Here is a 21,070-nt window from a genome sequence, read left to right on the forward strand (position 1 = left end):
CATTTAGGGCTACACCAGTATATCTAGATAGACTAGAACCTGTGAAAAAATCTTTCTGAATTACCGAAATATAGCCTCTAAACTTTGTTTTCAAGTGATCTAGCCTGTAATTTCCACTAGCAATTTTTAAAGATTCAGAAAGAGAGAGAAAGGCAGGTCATGTTCTTATCTTTACTTCTACCTCTGAAATAGTCTGTAAGTAAAGTTATGTGGCAATGGTAACAGTGTATATAGTCTCCTCATAGTGCTTCTCTAGGTACTTGTAGAACAAGTTTGAGTTTGGCAACTGGCAAAACAGAAACCACAGTGTTACTCAGCCAATATTTACCTAATTATTAGTTAGCTGGATTTTTTTTTTTTTTTAATTCAGGAAAAGCTTTGTTTTTAAATTTGTTGCCACTGCACCAACATATTAAGTGACTTGATTATTTTGCAAATATCTCCCCCTACTGGAAGTACCTGTTCTGCTTGATCGCATGCTTTGTCTTTATTTATTCTTATTTTTTGTACACCCTGGATCACTATTCCACAGAGGTTTCTTGTAATACAGGTTAATTGGGAAAGAGAGTAGGGGGTGGGGCGGGTAAAGAGGCAGGGGAGAAGCTATTTTCTGTTAATACGAGACCAGGATATCTCTAGGTTTCTGTTGTTTTTTGTTTGTTTGTTTGTTTGTTTTTTAACAGCAGAGATCAATGCTGTTAGTGAAAGATAGAAAAGTTACACATACACATACTGATTATGAAAATCTCAAGGTACAGAAATAAATAATGCTTCAAAACTAAGAAATTACAATCAATATATTTATATTTTACATAGTTTACATATTTACATTTTTTGAATTTTCAAAAATAAATGTTTGTTATTTTATTTGAATGTTATCTAGCACCTTAAGGAAGAATACTACTAGATTCACAATAACTCATTGAAATTATAACTAATATTTATTGTGCATATGCTACATGTCAGGCACCACGTTCAACAGTTTACATTTAATGGAACAATCTTATGAGGTGATCTCCAGGAAGAAATCAAAACTTAGAGTGGCTACATGTTAGCCACATTTGCACAGACACCAAAGGGCAAGGCATGTGAACCAAGGCAGTGTTCAGCCCTTGCTTGTAATTCCCAAATTTAATTATTAGCATGCCACAGCAATAAGGTCAATGGGCAACAAATGAAAACAGGAAAGACAGCAGTCAAAACCGCTAGGCAAGTGTATGACTGTCAGAATTAGGTCTGGCAAGAATTCCCTCTGGCAGAGAGATCCATACCATGGTACTATCTTAAGATGGTTCATATTTACTTTGTTCATGTTCTTAATTCTTTCACTTTATTTCCCTCAACACCTCCCGCTCTGCCAGAAGTGATTTTAAGATTTTGAGAAATTTAATAATTTTTGCACACAGAACAACTGATGTCTCTGAAAATGACATAAAAAGGGTTTATAATGAGATTTTGTTGTAGTACCTATTTCTAGAAATAAAGCAACGCAACCGCTTCATGCCATTTTAAAGGAACAATACCTTCATATGGCAGGCACTCAGTTAGGGGGTGAATGGATGAGTGAAAGCAATTCTTTAATATACTCACTACTGCAGCATCAGCAGCTATACTAGGAGAAACAAATTCTATGATTCTGAGGTGGTAGTGATCACTGAGGCCAGCTGGGAGGACTTCGATAGCACTGCTGAGCCTGTTAGAATAAAATCTCATCTCAGCCCTCATGTCTACAATTATAGGTGAGACAAGAGCGATTTAGAACATTTAGAACATGATACAAGATAAAATATAATTATGTGCTAAATGTTGAGGTTTAACCATGTTACAGGAGTTAGGACAAAGGTCACTATTACTATCCCACAGCCTAGAACTGTCCCATGGCCCAGAATGTCATGAAAAATCAACAGTACCCTCTTTAATAATAATCTTCAAAGGACATGGAAATGTTTTATATTCATTTCTACATGCATATCCTACAGATGCCTCTAATTCAAAAGATTCAAAATTGAAATGCATATTCTCGTGCTCTCCAAAACCTTTCCTTTCCTATCTTGTTTAATAATGTCCTTACTCACTCAGAGCTGAAGTCTTCATGTTATCTTAAATGCTCCCTGTGCTCTCGCTCCACATATCCGTCACCCATCAATCTTAATGTAAAAATGTCTTTCATTGTGGAACTAACCACCATCCAGCTGGCCTCAGTGATCACTACCACCTCAGAATCATAGAATTTGTTTCTCCTAGTATAGCTGCTGATGCTGCAGTAGTGAGTATATTAAAGAATTGCTTTCACTCATCCATTCACCCCCTAACTGAGTGCCTGCCATATGAAGGTATTGTTGCTTTAAAATGGCATGAAGTGGTTGCGTTGCTTTATTTCTAGAAATAGGTACTACAACAAAATCTCATCCAATGGGGCACGGGTGCCCCATTATCACTGACAGAGTTCATACTCTATTAACTCTCACCGGTGCTACTGCAATAGCATCACAGGTGATTTTTTTTTTTTCTTATTGATAAAACCCCCAGAAGCACAATAAGTGCTCGTAAGTGTTGGCTGAGTTGAAATGAACATGTTTTCTAAAATGGAAATTTACTTATTTTCAGTGCAAATGTAACTGAACATTTTAAGGCTATGAGTTTCACGATGATTAACTTAGGCTTTACTCTTTTACACTTGTTCAGTAGACTTCAATCAAAAGTTAAAGTCTGTCTTGCTGAACTTGAAAATTATAGGTAGGATGCATTAAACTTTATGAATATCTGAGTATCTCTATAATCCTATCACTTACATAAGGAAGAAAATAATGTATATACTGCTGTTTTTTAAAAAGTTAATTTATATCTTCCAATTATATGCTAGGAAACTTTGCCTATGCTACTTCAGAATAATTTCAGGTTGTATATGAAATGAAACAATATGTCTGTTCCAATATTGTATGTATAAAGCATGTGTAACCATAATCATTTCAAAAGCATTTTCACATTTAATTAGTCACTTATAAAACTAAAAATGGGAAAATCTAACTACATATTTTAATTATAACAGAAAATTTTCATAGTTGAATTTTGAGGAAAATTAAAATATCATACAAAGAAACAGCAATTTAGAAACTGACTTGCTAAAAAGTAACCTGATTAAAAATTAACAATTCCAAGGTGCTTACTCTGTGCAAGGTAATAACTGAAACTGAATAAAGCTAATTTAAAATTCACTTATGGGACACATTGTCTTAACATTTACAAAGCACACATGCAGTAAATGTTCAATGTGGATTCTAGGAGGCACAGAAATTCCGTTAGAATACTGCTGAGATCCCATAAGGGATGTGCTTACTCAGGCCTCTGTGATTGTTTTTAGCTCTCTCCGCAACCATCTTCTCTCAGGTATTTTCATGGTTCACTCTAACTTCCTTTAGGTTTGTGTTCCAATGTCACCATTTCAGTGAAAATTTCTCTGACAATTCTGCTTAAAACTGCAACCCCATTCAAAGACCCTTACCCTCTCTGATCTCTTATTAATTTTTTTCACAGCACTTATTACCATCTGACATGACAAGTAAGATCCAAGAGGACAAAGATTTTTATTCATTACGGATTCCTCAGAATCTAGAATAATGCCTGGTACTTAGTAAGTAGGGATGAATAAATAAATAAATAAATGAGCAAGAACTAGGTTTGAATTGTGGTTCTCAGACTATCTATCTCTGTATAGCCATGAATAATATATTTATTTGCTCTAAGTCTTGATTTATCTATAAAATGGGAGGAATACACATATTTTATGTTAAAGAATACACACACACACATATTCATGAATATGTATACAAGTATTTAATGTAAGTACCCACAGATGTGCACACATACATGCATATACACATTTATATACCGTCTTAATATAGAGCCTAGAACATAGTAGGCAACCCCTAAACCATGAATCCAAACTCAGTAACTATATATATTTCAGGATTTGTTGGAATACAAGGTTGAAAACACTCAAATATTTAGGCCCAGAATATCATACAGGTTATTATGGAAGAACCCAAAAGAAAGATCAATACATATACCCAGTTCCTAAATGTGGAACCTGCTGGGAGAAAGGAGGTTTAGAGTCTGGTATTTGGGTTGAAGGCCTCCATCACTAGAATAAAGGCACAACTAAGGACAAGTGAGCTGTAACTTGAAACACAACATAGGAGTCCAAGAGCCAACCCTGGGTTCTACATTCTAGGTAGGGTGACAGCAAGAATTATTCATTGTTGGGAGCGTAGTGGTTAGCACTAGGTACCACTATTGCAGCATCAGCTTTAAAGTTGAGAGAATTCTAGTACTAATGATATTTCTCATGGGATTTAGTGTGAAATTTAATAGACAGGTAACAAGCTGGACTATGCCTTAAAGACCTGAGGTAGACTTTCAGCTTTTACTGTGCTTTAATTTTCTGTTATCAAAAGTATCTATTTTCAAAAACCAACTAAAACCAAGAGACAGATTACGAGAAATCCGACTTCAAACTCCATTTAAAGCATTTATGAGTAAAGTATTTGTAAATACTTTCTGAAGAATAAATTTTAAATTTAATAAATCAAGTATGATTCTATTATCAAAATAAAAATTAATTCCAGATTGCAAAACTTAAAAAACTGATGTTATAATTGCAACAGATACCTTAAAAATCAACTAATAAGTGCTTTGAAATGCATCTGTACTTCTCTTGTTCCTACCACAAACCTCTCATTTCCTATATTTGAATGTCACTTCTAAACACCACTCTTGGCTCTACCACACACAGTGCCACAACAATGCCAGTATCTTACTAACTAACATTACCACTGATCTCTTACAGAGAAGACAGTTTTTTTTTTTTCTATACATGGACTTGGACCTAGATTTCTAAGCTTTCAAAAATGAAGACTTTTCAGTTTATTTATTATTTGAGGCAGGACACAAAAAACTTTTGTCCCATGTAAACTGTAACTGTAAGCTTAATAGGGAATTTTGAGAGAGTAAAATTAAGTCACAACTCTGTCTTAAAATTGTACTTTTTTTCCTTATGCATTTTACTAACTTTAGCTTTCATATACTATTGTTAGCTGAAACTCCATTACTTACATTTCAACATTAATACAAAATGTATATGTCTATTCCACTCTTAACTCTTATTTAGTTATAATCATTTGCCAAGTAGGAGGATGATGCAAAAGTAATTCACATTAATTATACACTTTTGTCTATATAGTTCCTACCATACTCCCAGCAGATTTACTCTTTACTTAATTTTTATAATGGTATAAAGAATTAATAAAATCAAATCAATATTATTCTTTAGGAGTCATTATTCAAGGTGGCTACAAACAGCTTAAATAAATAAAATGCCAAACTAAACTTTAAAATTGCCATTTTGGTTTCAATAATCAAGAGGGAAGAATTGAGATTCAGTAACTGTCATGGGTGTTGCTTAGAGATACTCGTTTGCCAAGCTACATCTGCATCTGAAATGGAGCCTCCCCTAAGAAGAGGAGAGACTGTTTTCAGCACTTAAAATTATCTTTAGCAGCTGAATTATGGTAACAGCCTAAGTGCCCACTGACCAACAAAGAGACAAAGAAGATGTGATGGATACATGCAATGGAGTATTGTTCAGCCATCAAAAAGAATGAAATCTTGCCATTTGCTGCAACAAGGACAGAGCTGGAGCGTATCCTGCTAGGTGAAACAAGTCAGTCAGAGAAAGACAAATACCATATGATTTCATCTGCATCTGGAATTTAAGAAATTTAAAAAAATGAGTGAAGGGGAAAAAGAGAGAAAGAGGCAAACCAGGAAACAGACTATAGACAACAAACTGATGGTTCCCAGAGGGCAGGTGGGGGAGGATGGAGGAAACATCCATCATGGGGATTAAGGAGGGCACTTTGTGATGGGGATTAAGGAAGGATTAAGGAGGGCACTTGTGATGAGCACAGGGTGATGCATCGAAGTGCTGAATCACTATATTGTACACCTGAAATAATATTACACTGTACATTAACTGTAATTTAAATAAAAACTGAAAAAAGGGAAAAAAATAAACTTTAAAAAAGGAACAAAGACAAACTATACAAAAAAAGATTAGTTAAATGAAAGTGTGCAAATATATAAATAGCTCATAATATAAAGAACAAAAAGTTATGAGAAAAAAATGAAGAATGAGCACAGTGTTGGTCTAAATCAAAAAGAATTCGAATAGCTTTGTAATACTAATAACACTTTCAACCAGTGTTTCTTACCTTGAGGTCTAAGAGTTAAAGAAGCCTATGAATCACCTAGAGCTGTATGTAGTTTTGTGTCTATTTATGAACATAGATACCGTTTTTTTTTTTTTTTTTTAGGAAGGGGCACTATAGCATTCATTTAATACAGCCTTTTAATGGGATTTGTGACCTGAAAGATTAAGAATCACTGTATTTTACTGTTTTTTTCATCTTATATATTGCCAAATCTTAATACTATAACATGCAATTCAACCAAATATTTTTCCTCTGGCTTCCAGAGATCGTTTTAAATATTCAAAAAATGATAACTAAATAGTGACTACCAAAACCACCTAGGATTATTCTTTCTTTCCTACTAGTAAAGAGCTATAAATTCTTTTTTTTTTTTTTTAAGAATTTTATGTATTTGAGAGAGAGAGAGAGCATGAGTGTGCATGCTCAAGTAGGGGGAGGGGCAAAGAGAGAGGGGGGAAGCTCCATCCCAGGACCCTGGGATCATGACAGGAGCCAAAGGCAGACATCCAACTGACTGAGCCACCCAGGAGCCCTGAGAGCTATTAATTCTTAACACAAATTTTCTATTTTTGAAGTTACTCTAACTTAGCAAAGATAACCCTCTCTCCTCCAGTATTTTTATTATTAAGCAGAACCTCAGTGTTGATGGTCAAAGTTTCTAAGTTAGCTTTTTTAGATAATGCCCATCTAAGCAAACCAAATAAATAATTTAAGGTACGAAAACATATCAGTCTGTTCCATCTGACAAAATATATGTTATAAATAAATGGTTTTAAATAAATTTGCACGATCTAAATTTAAATCTCTAATGAAAAAGGCAAAATTGTTGCTTGTTTGCACAACCCCAGAGATATCTCAAGTGAGACATACAAGCACCCAATCCAGGAGAAGAATGAACCACATATTTTATTTTTTGACAAAAAAATAAGTAAGTTAACTTATTTAAGCCAAATGTACATTCTAAGTAAATAGGATGGAGTGCGGATATCAAGGAAGACTGAAAAAAGAAGACTGAAAAGAACTAACAGAGGTAGAAGTAATTTGGGGCACCTGAGGGGCTCAGTTGGTTAAGTGCCTGATTCTTGATTTCTACTCAGGTCATGATCTAAGGGTTTTAAGATTGGGCCCTACATCGGGCTCCATGCTGGGTAGGGAGACTGTTTAAAATTCTCTGTCTCCCTCTCCTTCTGCCCCTTCTGCCCTCTGGCCCTCTTTAAGAAAAAAAAGAAAGTAGAAATAATTTATGCAGTTTAAATTTTTCTGATTAAAATGACCCTTCTTCTGTGGCACCAGGGTGACTCAGTTGGTTAAATGTCTGCCTTCGGCTCAGGTCATGACATCAGAGTCCTGGTATCAAGCCCCACAAGGGGCTCTCTGCTCCGTGGGGAGTCTGCTTCTCCCACTTTCTCTGGCCACCATTCATGCTTCTCTCTCTCTCTCTAGTGCTCTCTAATAAATAAATAAAATCTTTTTTAAAAAAATGACCCTCCTCCTACAAAAAGAATTATTTCCAGATAATTTAATAATGGAATTATACTTCCAAGCCTGTCTTTGGTAGAAAATACTATAAAATATTAAGCAGTATTAAAGGTTTATAAATATAGGTGTTGGAGACAAAAGGACAGATTCACTGTGTTTAGGTAACGCCTTTATAATCCATCCACAGATGCAAAGAGCAGACAATTAAGAGTAATCATCTTTGGGAAATAACTATTGACAAAGAGCCAGCTGTAGTGAAATTCTGTAATAAACTGAAAATACAGTCACTTTTTAAATAAAAATAATAGTTGTCGTGGCACATTACCTCACTAAAATGGCATAAGCATTCCTAAGAAACACATATAGATGAATAAAACAATAAATGAGGAACAGCTTAACATGCCAGGAGGGAAAACTAGAATTTTATTATGGAGAATTATAAAAACCCACGAAAGCAATACAACAACTGAAACACACACAGCTGGACATTTTAAATTTCAAATATAAAGAATGATAAACTTATTTGAAAAATGAAATCAACTGGTTTTGGATAAAAACACTGGCACACAGCTGGAAATTAAATAATAATAAATATTTTATTGGTATGTAATAATTATGTTAAAACATCTAGATAGAGAGAGCATTCTCTTGGGCAATGCTTAGAAATAGGATATTCAAAGATCACTTAGTCTAGGAAGTATAATACTATAATTCTCAGACTATGTCAAATGGAAAGAAACTAGAAGAAAATTCTGCTTAGAAAGGAAAACATTCATCTTCCCATTTTGTTTTATACTAGAATTACTGATGTCTTTTCTCTCTCTTATTGGAATGTTATTTTTTATTTTTTTTAATTTTTTTTAATTTTTTTTTTTTTAAAGATTTTATTTATTTATTTGACAGAGAGAGAAATCACAAGTAGGCGGAGAGTCAGGCAGAGAGAGAGAGAGAGAGAAGCAGGCTCCCGCTGAGCAAAGAGCCCGATGTGGGGCTCGATCCCAGGACACTGAGATCATGATCTGAGCCGAAGGCAGCGGCTTAATCCACTGAGCCACCCAGGCGCCCCGGAATGTTATTTTTTAAAAAGAGATTATGCCCAGTTCACCTTTGTATTTAACCACAACAGCTAGTATCATGTTATACTAAGAAAATATTAAGTAATCTTTGCAAAAATAAATCAGGATATAAAAATAATCATGATTCCAAAAGTTGTGAGGCTTAGGAACTACTGACCTATTTTGAGAAATACTGAACTTGTAAAGGTAATAGAAGCAATGCTCAAGGACTGCTTATCTCTTCCTCTCTCCTCTCAACTATCAGGAGGGTTAAATTCATTTCAATAAACATCTGGTCCTTATAGCCTAGAGAAGTGATAATTTATACTATTCAAATAAAATATGTAAACTAATTCTAAAAATGTAAGGCAGCAGGTAAAGGACTGAAGAGAAATGAAGATGAAATCTTCAATCTTAAATATCTCTACTTGCGAGACCTTAAATACAAGGTCTAAACTAAATGCATTATTTCCCCCAAAGAGCTCCATCTGCCAATTTTCCTAATTTTGTCAATGGTACATTCATCATTATTCCTCAAGACATTTCCAAAATCAAAATCTTGGAATTATCTTTGATTCCTCTATTTACCTAAACCCACATAAGTATCAGTCACCAAGAACTACCAATTTTCTCTATACAAATTCTTTTAAGACTCACTTCCTTTGCATTTCCATTGCCAGTTATCTTGCCCCACGTCCATATTTCAAATCTACAAACTATCACAAAAGTGACAGTGTCACATAGAAGAATGATTCCAAACAGTTTAACATACCAGTCTCCAGAAACTGGCTGCAATGTTTCCTGATTTTATTTTTAGCTATTTAAAAATTTATGAATGCTCTGCTCTCCGTTCCCGTCTCCACATATGTTTTATAGTTTTCATCTTTACCCTTTTGCTTATACTGCTCTACCTATTGGAATTCCCATGTACTCTACACTCAGCAGCTATATCAAATTTAACAAACATACAGTGAGAACCTACTATGTGGTTCTCACCATATGCTAGAGACCAGAATTCACATACAAGTTATGTCACAAGAAGCAAATCAATCTAATACAATGTAATAAGTGCTCTAATAAAGGAAGAAATAAAATAATGTACAAATAACTAGATTTGTTACTTCCTTCCAAATTATTTAGTATAATTTGATCTGGGCTTTGATAGAAAATGAAAAATAAGTGGATAGTTAGTAAATAATTGGGGTGGGACAAAGAGTATTGCATGAACAAAATGAGGGAAGGGAACGACACATGGCACATTAAGCAAATAAGGCAGCAGAAATATAAGGTATTTGGGCAAAGAACAGCAAGAGAAGTGCTGATAATACTACACCACAGCCTTCCACTTTCTCTCTTCAACTCTGAAGATGTATCTTAAGTGAGAATTATTTCACCACTTTCATAATTAAAGTTGATCTGAAGTCAGATCCTGTGGGAAGTTCAAAAATTTATTGACTTGGTTGACCCAAGTCATAGGCTTTTTCATCTCAAGATTCAGGTTGATCCAGGCCCTCAACATGATCATGGGTTTATCACCAGGGACTAATAAGGTCTGGAGATAAAGATATTAAATCATTACATTCCATAGGACTTAAGAAAAAGAAGCAACCCAAGATAACTTTTAGCCAAGCGACCCATACTATTTTTGGTTGCTGGTCTCCTTCCAGAATGTGAAACAAACTCCTGAAATCATTTTCAGGGACTACAAAGAAACTGACTGGAGGCCACAAACCAAGAGCCATAACCTCTAGTACTTTGGAGGGCCAGGGAAATTCAGACAGTGATGCTATCTAGGGGATGAGGATACACTTGAGGGTATAAAGAGAGCTATTTGCCACATAGAGATAAGCAGCAAAACAGCCGGATTTTTTTTACTTTGTTTTCCAAGAGAAGCTACAATTCCGTGTGTGTGTGCGTACGCACGTGTGCATATGTTAAATCTGTCAATTTTGAAATGTTGGCTAAAAAAACAGTTAACACTTAGTGGTCATGTAAGACATATCGATGAGACAGGGGGCAGCTATTTTCCACCTCAGTCCCTGAGGAACACCCTAGGCAGTTACTTCTTAGCTGAGGAAACTAAGGCCTACAGTTAAATATCTGTGCAATATTCACAGCTAATCAGATTTAGCGATGGATTATCCAGGTCTTCTGACTCTGGGCCCAGTCTGAGGGGAGTAGAATATAGAGAAGATTGCTAATATTTATTAAATGCCCACTCACGTGGTAGGTTTTAACATCTCTTTCATTTACTTTTACACAGCCCCTATTGAGCAGGAATTATGAGTCCCATTTCTCAAAGGAGAAAACTAAGGCTCCAAAGCTGAACGAACTTGCACAAGATAATACAGCAGTAAAGTATAGGAACCAGGATTCAAAACTAAATGTAATGACCACAAAACCCAAATTCTTTCTCTGCTGCCTCCTATTTGCTTATATTAACAGCTGAGGCTCCAGCTGGAGAGGAGATAGTGGATAAGGCCAGAAGATGAAGGACTTTATTCTGTAGAAATGCAGGCCTATGGATGGCTTTTGAGCAGAGGAACGACAGGACCAGAAGTATGAGTCTGGAAGACAACTGGAGAGCAGTGTGAATGGAGAAACAACTGAAATACAGAGTCGGAAGGCAAGAATAACAGCTCAAAGTGATTGCTAAAATTCTGTTGCAAGATTTAAAAAGGAGGGAACAGAACTATTTGCTATGGGAATGGGAAGCAGTAGAGGCAAGAGAAATTGAGGGAGAAGAGTTGACAGATTATGAGCTAGAGTAACAGGAAAAATATTAATGCCTCTTATAGAGAAGCTCTTTAATCACTGAGGTGATGAGGTCAAAAAAACAAAAACAAATGCAGACCCTAGCAAGTATGAAGCCATGCAGGCAAGCAGGGTGTTTTTGTAAACCAGGAAAATAATCTAAATCATGATAAACCATAAAGACAGGTTATCATAATTGCAAGCTTCTGAAGGGTTAATGATTTGACCAAATTTAAATGAACAACAGTATAAAATGAATATCTAAACACATAGAAGTCACTCAAATTTATTCCAACTGGCTAAAGTGTAATTTAAGTAGAATGAGGAGAAAAACGCCACAGAAGAGAGGAATCTTCATGAACTTTGTTTTACTAAGCATCTTAATAATGAAAAGATACAGGGGAGGGAGTGCCTGGGTGGCTCAGTCGTTAAGCGTCTGCCTTCGGCTCAAGTCACGATCCCAGGGTCCTGTAATCGAGCCCCTTATCAGGCTGTTCAGTGGAAGCCTGTTTCTCCCTCTCCCATTACCCCTATTTATGTTCCCTCTGTCTCTGTCAAATAAATAAATAATTTTTTTAAAAAACAAAACAAAACAAAAAAAGCGTGGGGAGGATACACTAAAAACCAGAATATAAATTCAAGTTCTAAATGGTCTCACCTAAAAGGAACAATCTGAAAACACTTTCTATATATCAAATTAACAAAGTCTGATAACAAATTACTCTGGGTTCCCAGATTTGTTTGCTTTTTTACTCTCCCTTACTTACAATTACAGTAGCAACCCAGGAACAGAGCTGACACTTGCCACTATCTTATGGTGTCATATCATTTCCATACTTGAAGTCTCCTAAAAAGATCCAGAAAAACTGAAAAAGGGAAAATAGAGTTCAGGAAAATACATTAGGAAAGTGAATGAATAGAAGTTGAATACAACAGAGTAAAACAGATGACACCAATTATTTCTCTGTTGTTTTCATTTTATATTTCAAACACATTTTCTGGCTTCATGTGTTTTGAATTAAACGTTAGCACAATGTCAATACACCACAATCACCACCATCACCACCACCAACAAAAACTACTTAGGACAGCCAAGAAGCAATGTAATCTATTAAGATGCAATAAAAATAATTAAAGAGAAAGCTCAACAAAATAATAACCTATCACAGGCATACACTTTCTGCATTGTTCAGTTAAAATGATAGTAAATTAATTACACAGATGCTCACCAAAAGGAACCAATTCTAAACATTTATGCAGCATCCAATCCTGGAAAGGGTCATTTGAGTGACAATAATAAGAAACAGGAGAAGTAGCATATGGCCTCAAGAAGCTGGAAGAAGAGAGTCAAGAGAGGCTCTGGAGGCTCAGGCTGGGTCTTAGAGCGGCCCTGGGCTTTGGCAGTCACCAAGGATGGCTTTGCAGGTATAGAAACTGGATTTCCTGAGAGCTGAAGAGGTTTTCCACAACAGATTCTAAACAAAGTTACAAGAAATTGAGATATAAATTTATTAATATTCATTGAGAAATAGAATATTTATAATAATAATCCATATCATTCATTTGCCAGGACAGTCTACTAATTTAAAAATTAAAAATAGAATAAAGACAGATATTCTTAAAGAAAATTTTAATCATGCTGGATAACTGGTTGTCTCTGTACTCCAGATCTATTTCTACTTCATAAAACATTTTGGCTACTGTAGCTCAGACTATCATTTCTCTCTTACTTTTTAGAATAATTTTCCAGACTTTATGAAAACCAGTAAATTTCTGAAGACCAAGAGATGATTCATTTGAGAATATTTATACTTATATACCTAGTATTACTTCCTAAAGATACAGCCTTATTCCCTTAAAAGGGGTATAACAAAATCTTACCTCTGAAATGAGACAGAGGAAACCCCTTTGTCCCATCAGAAAAGCATTTAGAGCCATCTCGCTGGTTTTTTCCCTGCAGATGGCTAATCCCACCTACATATGTAATGATTTTTAGAAATTTTAACCTGAAGCGATGCCTGTCTTGCTTTTACCTTCAAATTCTCAGGGTATCTTATTATAATTTGCAATGTACTGAAAGAAGTATGAACTTTTCCCAAAGGGAAAAAATAATTACTGATTTCTATCCCCTCAAATTAAAATACTTGGAACAAATCATATATAAATAAAAATAATAGACATAGTATAGACAGAGACTGTACCAGAAATAATAGCTGTCTAGTTCAGTACAACTTTTCAAGGGGTACATTCAGTAATACTCATTATAGTTCTATGCTTCATTCATTTTTTTAACACTTTTTTATTTAAATGCAGTTAATAAACATATAATATATTATTGATTTCAGAGGTACAGGCCTGGGATTCATCAGTCTTATATAATACCAGGTGCTCATTGCAATACATGCCCTCCTTAATGTCCATCACCCAATTACCCCATTCCTCCAGCAAACCTGTTTGTCTATGATTAAAAGTTTCTCTGTCTCCCTCTCTCATTTTGTCTTGTTTTATTTTTTCCTCTCTTTCCCTATAATCCTCTGTTTTGTTTCTTAAATTCTACATATCATTCATTCTTTAAGAATCATTTACTTTCCTCATCTGTATGTCAGAAACTGTTTAAGATGCTGAGAATACAACAATGAAAAAAGCAAACACTGTACTTTGGTGTGTATATGACTAATATTGTAGTTGCAACTACAGACAAACCAATGGACAATAACATTTGTTAATATGGCAGAGAACACAGGTGTTATAGGAGGCATATACATTTCCAGAAGTTCCTGACAATTTCTTTCTTTTGAGGAAAGGTACCATCACCACTAGAAGAATCATCACCACAACCGTCATCATTTACTAGTCACAATTTATTGCACCCATGCTATATTCCGAGTTCTATATTGAGAGCTATAGTATATCATCTTTAATCTTGACTGCAACTCTGCAAAACAGGTAAAATTTTACTTCTGAAAAAAGAAAAAAAAATCAGCTGTGACAGACAGATGTCAGTTTATAACCACCTTGGCACTGACATATAGGTGATACATAGGTCTTCCCTACTGAATACAAAAAATGTCATAGTATACCAATATCAGAACAAGGTCTGTGACCATGACTACTCCATAATCATGTCTGGGCACAGAGAAAAACAAGACCATTGTGCAAATATAAAAGTTTCCACGCACATGGTGAGAAAGGAGGCCTTGTGCCAATGGGCAGCACAAACTAACCACCAATGTGAGTGAGATATCATGGAAGCAAATCAGCAACTGCAGCAGCCCAGCCAACATCTTGACCATGACCTCATGAGACCCCAAACCAGATCCACTCGGTTAATCTGCTCCTGGAATTCCTGGCCCATAGAAAGTGTGTGAGATTGTGTAGTTTTCAGTCACTTGTTATATAGCAAGAGATAATATAAAACACTAATATAACTGTGTCAATATGCATGTACTTTTCCAGTTAAAAGAATTATGAAGTAGATCATATAATTAAATAATAATGCTACATTTTCCTTTAATTCTTCAAGATTATTCCTAAGAGTATGCCTTCTTCTAGTTCTTTGAATATAGTTATAAAAGCCAATTAAATCCAACACCTGAGCCCAACAGGATCAGCTCCTATTAACTCATCCCTGTTTCCCCTGCCCCGGTCACACTATTCTTTAATTCTGTGAACATCACTACTTAAATCCAACATTAGGGCTCATTTGGAATTAGTCTCCTAAGTATGAATCACACTTTCTGTTTCTTTGAACATCTAGTAATTTGGGGTTAAAAAGCAGAATTGCAGATAATTTGTTGTAGTGAATCCATTTTGTTTTTCTAAGGGTTTGTTGTAGTTGAAATTAACTCGTCTGGACTCAAACTGTGAAACCTATCTCCCATCTGTGTGAAGCTCTGATGTTTCTGCTCAATTACCAGTTTACTAGCCTGCCCACTAAGGGTATTCCAGAACCTGTGTAGTTCAGCCGTCAGACAAGGATTTGGGAAGATTTTATAGTCAGATTGCAAGGTTCTTCCTCTTTGTGGTTATCTTGGTTTCTAGGATTCCCCAGCCTACATTTCCACTTGCTCTACAAGTCTTGAATTCTTTCCTTAAGTACACGAATTCAATCAAGCTTCTCATTTTTGCCCCCACAAGCTGTGTACACTCTGGGGAACATGTTCTGGCAAAGGTGCAGTAAAGTTACAAATCTCACCAGAAGTTTCTCTAACCCCCTAGTTTTGCCAGCAATTTTGATGGACTCTGCATGTGGCCATGCATGTGACCTCTAAACTTAGAAGTAATCCAGGGCAGAGTTTGTATTTTAGATCTCAACCCCTTCTGTGGCTGTCCTGCTTCCAGAACATACCCCTTAAATATCTATCTGCTGTATCTCTGAATTTTGCCATTACTACCATGATCTGGCAAGAATGCAGCTTTCCATTGCCAGATCTGTGAGCATGGGCTTGGGGCACAAAAGAAAGCAAGAAAGCCATTAACTCCCAGCTCTTACCCAATCAGTACAAACCTTCTATGGTAAACTCTTTCACTTACCTTAGGTCATCTCCCAGAACCTTCCAGTAGTTTTTTTTTTTTTTTTTTTTAATAATCTGGCCACTGCTTATCATTATTATCTGCTAGAGAAACTATCTGACCTCTTCAAATTGCCATTATGTGAACTTATTTTATTAGCCTCATATCCTGTCTTCCTGCTTCCACCCTTCCCTTCGGAAAGCCTCTTCTCCACACAAAAGCCAAAGTCATACCTTTAAAACATAAATCACATATCACACCCCCCCCCCCAATCCTTGAAGAGCATTCTACTTCACTCAGAGTAAAGGCCAATCCCTCATATGGCCCGCAAAGTCCTATATAAAGTTGCCCCAGACCACCTCTCAAACCTTATCTCAGCAGTCTCACCTGGACCATTCTCCTGTGCTTCCGATATACCTAGCACACTCCAGCTTGCTCTTCACTTGGCCTAAAACACTCTTCCCTCACTTAGTTTCATGACTGGCTCCCCTCACTTTCTCCAAGTTTCTGTTCAAATTTTGTTTGAACAGAACAAATTTTGTTTGTATCTGTTCAAATTCTGTTCAAATTTTGTCTTGCTAGAGAAGACTTCCCCAGTCACCCAATCTAAAATAGCATTTCTCTCTATCACACATCCATCATCTCACTTTCCCTTCCTTGCTTTGCTTCCCCTCATTGTATTTACCGCCACTGATCTCACTTACTTATGTACCATATACACATATGGTTTACTATACACTTATGCTCACGTAAACATAAACTCTATGTGGTGGGAATTTTGTTGCATCCAGTATCATAACTATAGGGCCTAGAACAGAGCCTGGTAGGTAGAAGGTGCTCAATAAACAGGAGTCAAATAAATGAATGGGGTAAGTGCTGTTGTCTCTTAGGCATTATTGTATTAACTCATGTTACTTTCATAGTACCCTATCAATAGGCACTATAATTATCCCTATTACAGATAAAGAATCAAAGCACAAAGATCTGAAGTCCAAATTAACAAAACAAGAAGTGGAGCCAAGATTTGAACTCTGGCAGTATTATCTGCAAAGCCCACTGCATTAGTCTGCTCTGGCTGTGATAATAAAATATCAGACTGGGTGGCTTGAACAACAGAAATTTATTTTCTCACAGTTCTAGAAGATGAAGGATAGAGGTGATGGCAGAGTTAGTTCCTGGTAAAACTTCTATCCTTGGTTTGCAGATGGCTGCCTTCTCACTGTGTCCTCATATAGTTTTTCTGTGTGCCCTCCTGGTGTCTCTTCCTCTTCCTGTTGGATTAGGGCTCCACCCATACTGACCGCATTTAGTCCTAACTGCCTCCTTAAAGGCTCTATCTCCAAATACAGTCCCAATGGGGAGTTAAGATTTTAACATATGAGTTGGGGGGGGGGGTTCCAATTCAATCTACAATACTTGTAATTTATACCCATTAAACATAGTTGTTTTCAACATCTTTTGTTTTTATTTTAGAGAATTAAGTATGTCCTCTTTAGTTCTTTTTAGATGGACAGTGGAGAAGAAACTTCCAGGATCCTGACCATGCCATACCATCACCTGGAAAGTGAAATCTACTAACATAGCTACACTCAGGATCTTCAAAACAAGGTGATCTCCTCAAACACCAAATGATTGGGCCAAACATTTGCTAGTGTACTTTCACACACTGTGCATTAACTCAGCGCAGCTCTGGGAATTATGTTTATTTGTAACTCCTCATACAGAACCAGCAGAAAACCAGATAATTCTTGTGAGCCCCTAATGGAGCACTAATAAGAGCCCCTAATGAGCTTGGATCACCAGTCTTCTTGGTGATCCTTAAACACAAAGTGCGTGCTCCTACCTCAGGGCCTTTGACTTCCCTTTCAGATAGCTTCATGACTCGTTTTTCTCCTTATCCAGGTTCCTTTTCTAGTTATCTACATGAATTCTTGCTGGAATAACCTATTTAAAATTGCAAACATACCTTCCCCCTGCACTGCCCGTCTATTCCTTCCTTTTCTACTTGATTTTTCTCTGCGGCATTAAAAAAAAAAAAAGTCTCTTCCTTCTAGAATACAAGCAAGATGAAGATAGGGGTTGTTGATTGTTTTATTTGCTATTTCCCTAGCTCTTAGGAAAGTGCTCCTAGCACACAGCGGACACTTAGTAAATGCTTGCTGAATGAATGATCCTCCCCAAAGTTAAAGAGCTAGTAAGTGGTAGAACTAGAATCTGAACCACATCTGAACAAAAGCCTAAAAATTTAACTGCTAAATTATGCTGTGCATAGCAACCACGTGATGTAAGCTTTAATAAGACACAAATATGTTCAAAGAGCAAAGACTGTTCTTCTCTGACACAAACAACAGACCTCATATAGTGATAGAGAAAATGCCGATATTTAATCTGTGTGAACAAAAATTAGTATTCCTTACAAACATGAATTATAAAAATTCCTTCTTTTTAATAGTAAGGCAGCTGGCCATTTGTACAACTGAATATTTTGCGTAAAAGTTTGCAGGGCCAGAAACATTTCAAAAGTAAACAATGGGTAGTCTAGATTCCATCATTGTATAAATAAAAAATTGGCTGTAAGGTTTTCCCAAAAGATAGTAGTATTTTATTCCTAGCCCCAACAGAATGAGTTAGTGGTGTAATTCATTCATTCATTCATTTGGCAAATACTATTAACCATTTACACTGACCACGCTTCATACTAGGGATACAGCAGTGAACAAAACAATTCTTATATTTTTAAAGGGGAAACAATAAAAATGAAACAAACAAACAAAAAGGAATGTATTCATATCACAAAAACATTGGTTTTGTAATAAATGGCCTTTGTAATTCACTCCTGAATAATTCAGAGTAAACTTTTATCACAGCGGTAGAAATTTCAGATGACCCAGGTTTGAATCTCCATTGCTGTGACCCTGGCAAACTGCAAACTTCAGGTTGCAATTTCACAAATAGGGGAAAATAGAACCCATCTTGCAAGCCTGATATACGCTCAATGTTAAATGTTGAAAAAGAAAATATGCAAGAAAATACTTAGCACACTGCAGGGTAAATAATAAATATCAAATAATCTTATAATAAGGATATATAAACAATTTCTTTCATTTTGTGAAACCCAATATGAAAATCTTGGGCTTCATATTTAATTACAATTTCCTTTCTTTTTTGGGAAGTTATCATGAGTCATTCATTAATTCATCCATTCAACAAATGTACAAAGTCAGGTATTTCATTAGGTGCTACAAATACATCAGTTTACAGGACACACACAGTGTCCACACAACTTGGGAGACTGTGTCCCAATAAGGACTCTGTCCTTATTACCCAGTATAAGTACTTATTATCCTTATTACCCAGAGTAAGTACTGGGTATTATGAGATCAAACTGATGCCAAACTTTTCAACAAGAAATAGTAATTTTCTTTCTTTCCTTCCTTCTTCCCTCCCTGTTTGTTTGACAGAGAAAGAGCACAAGCAGGGGGAGCAGCAGGCAGAGGGAGAGGGAGAAGCAGGCTCCCTGGCTGAGCAGGCAGCCCGATGTGGGGCTCCATCCCAGGACTCCGGCGTCATGACCTGAGCCAACGCAACACGCTAAAGACTGAGCCACCCAGGCGCCCCAAGAAACAGTAACTTTAAACCCGTATTTACCAAGTCCTATTACAGGAGTCCCCCCGTAATGGTACTTTGCGTTTTGGAAAATGCTCAGTGAATAAAGTTCACTACCAAGGGCAAACTGCAAAGTTAAGAGAAATCCCAGAAGCCACTTATGGTGTCCTCTCATCATTCTATTTCTAAAATGGACTCACCCTAGCAGAATCTAAGTTTCTCGAGGGCAAGAAACCCCGGAGCCTACGAAAATTAATGGCACATAGCAGACACTTTGTATCAGCTTCAAGCGAACTAGTACATATTCCAGTTCTTCACTACTACCATCCTAATCCCTGATCGAATCATCTCTTTCTTGTACTACTGAAAAGCCTTCTAACGGACCTCAGTTGTTGCTCCATCGGTCTGTTCTTTAAATAACTATAAAAATTATTTTTCTTCAAATGTCAGGTTAAGTCCTTCCGAAGGCTTCCCATCACACTGATCACACCTGCCGTTTCCCAGCGCCAGGCTCCCGCTACTTCTACTTTCCTCCTGAACCTCAACCAGCCCCGCTCCTCTGTGCCTCTGCGGTTCTCGGGCCCTGAAATCCTCTCCTGCGGCTCAAGGCAGGCTGGCGCCTCCTCCCGCTTCCGACCCCCGGAATTAAAGCAGCCTCCCACACAACCGCTATCACATTTAACTGGTTTTTTTCTGGACATTATCAACATGTGAAATGATCCCGGGGGTGTTTCATTAAGTGCTGATTTATCTTCCGCCGTTCCCGTGAAGAATCTATAAGCATTGTTCCGCTTCTTTCCCTCCAGTCGAGAAATGGTCGAATTACTCGAACACCACCCTCCGCGCGATTTCCTGATCTTTTTAAATTGGGACAGACACCGGGACCCAGGGATGATCGCGATTACCCGGAAGAGCGTCCCAGGCCCACCCCGCCACGAACCAGACTCCACTTCCGCTGCCCCCCAGCCAGCCTCCGCCCGCCCTTCCGCACACCTGTTTCCGCTTTTCTAACACCAGGGAGACGCTTTGTTAGGCCGGACCGTCTCTCCTCCCTGCCTGTCCCGCCCACCTGCCCTTTACCTGATTGCTTCTCGGCTTCCGCCAGGAGGCGCGCCTCCAAGGGTCGGGCCTCAGCCTCTGCCACTGACTTCCTCAGTACCCCCAGCACGGTCTCCGGGGGCAAGTCGACCAGTTGCTCCCACACGGACTCCGTGTAGAAGTCCACCGTATGTGCATTGGAAATGGACAGGGCTTTCCTCAGGAACTGCAGCAGCTCCTGCAACTTGGCACGCAGCGCGAACAGGTCCTGGGTCACTGGGAGCGGGAAAGAAGCCGCCATAACGCTCACCCTCCGGGGCTGTAGGTGGCGCAAACGTAGCCGCAAGGCAAGGACTC

General features: G+C 37.2%; 1 protein-coding gene across 1 annotated transcript in view; it reads right to left on the bottom strand.

Moving 5' to 3' along the window:
• METTL25 (methyltransferase like 25) overlaps window positions 1-21,015 on the bottom strand; it is a 126,315-nt gene extending 105,300 nt beyond the window's left edge. Inside the window, exon 1 of the mRNA XM_059402388.1 lies at window positions 20,756-21,015. Within this exon, the coding sequence (XP_059258371.1) occupies window positions 20,756-21,014 (259 nt within the window). The 5' untranslated portion in view covers window position 21,015. The remainder of the gene's footprint in view (window positions 1-20,755) is intronic.
• Window positions 21,016-21,070: the final 55 nt, after the last annotated feature.

The sequence above is a fragment of the Mustela nigripes genome, chromosome 6 (genome assembly GCF_022355385.1).
Source record: "Mustela nigripes isolate SB6536 chromosome 6, MUSNIG.SB6536, whole genome shotgun sequence".
Lineage (NCBI taxonomy): Eukaryota > Metazoa > Chordata > Mammalia > Carnivora > Mustelidae > Mustela > Mustela nigripes.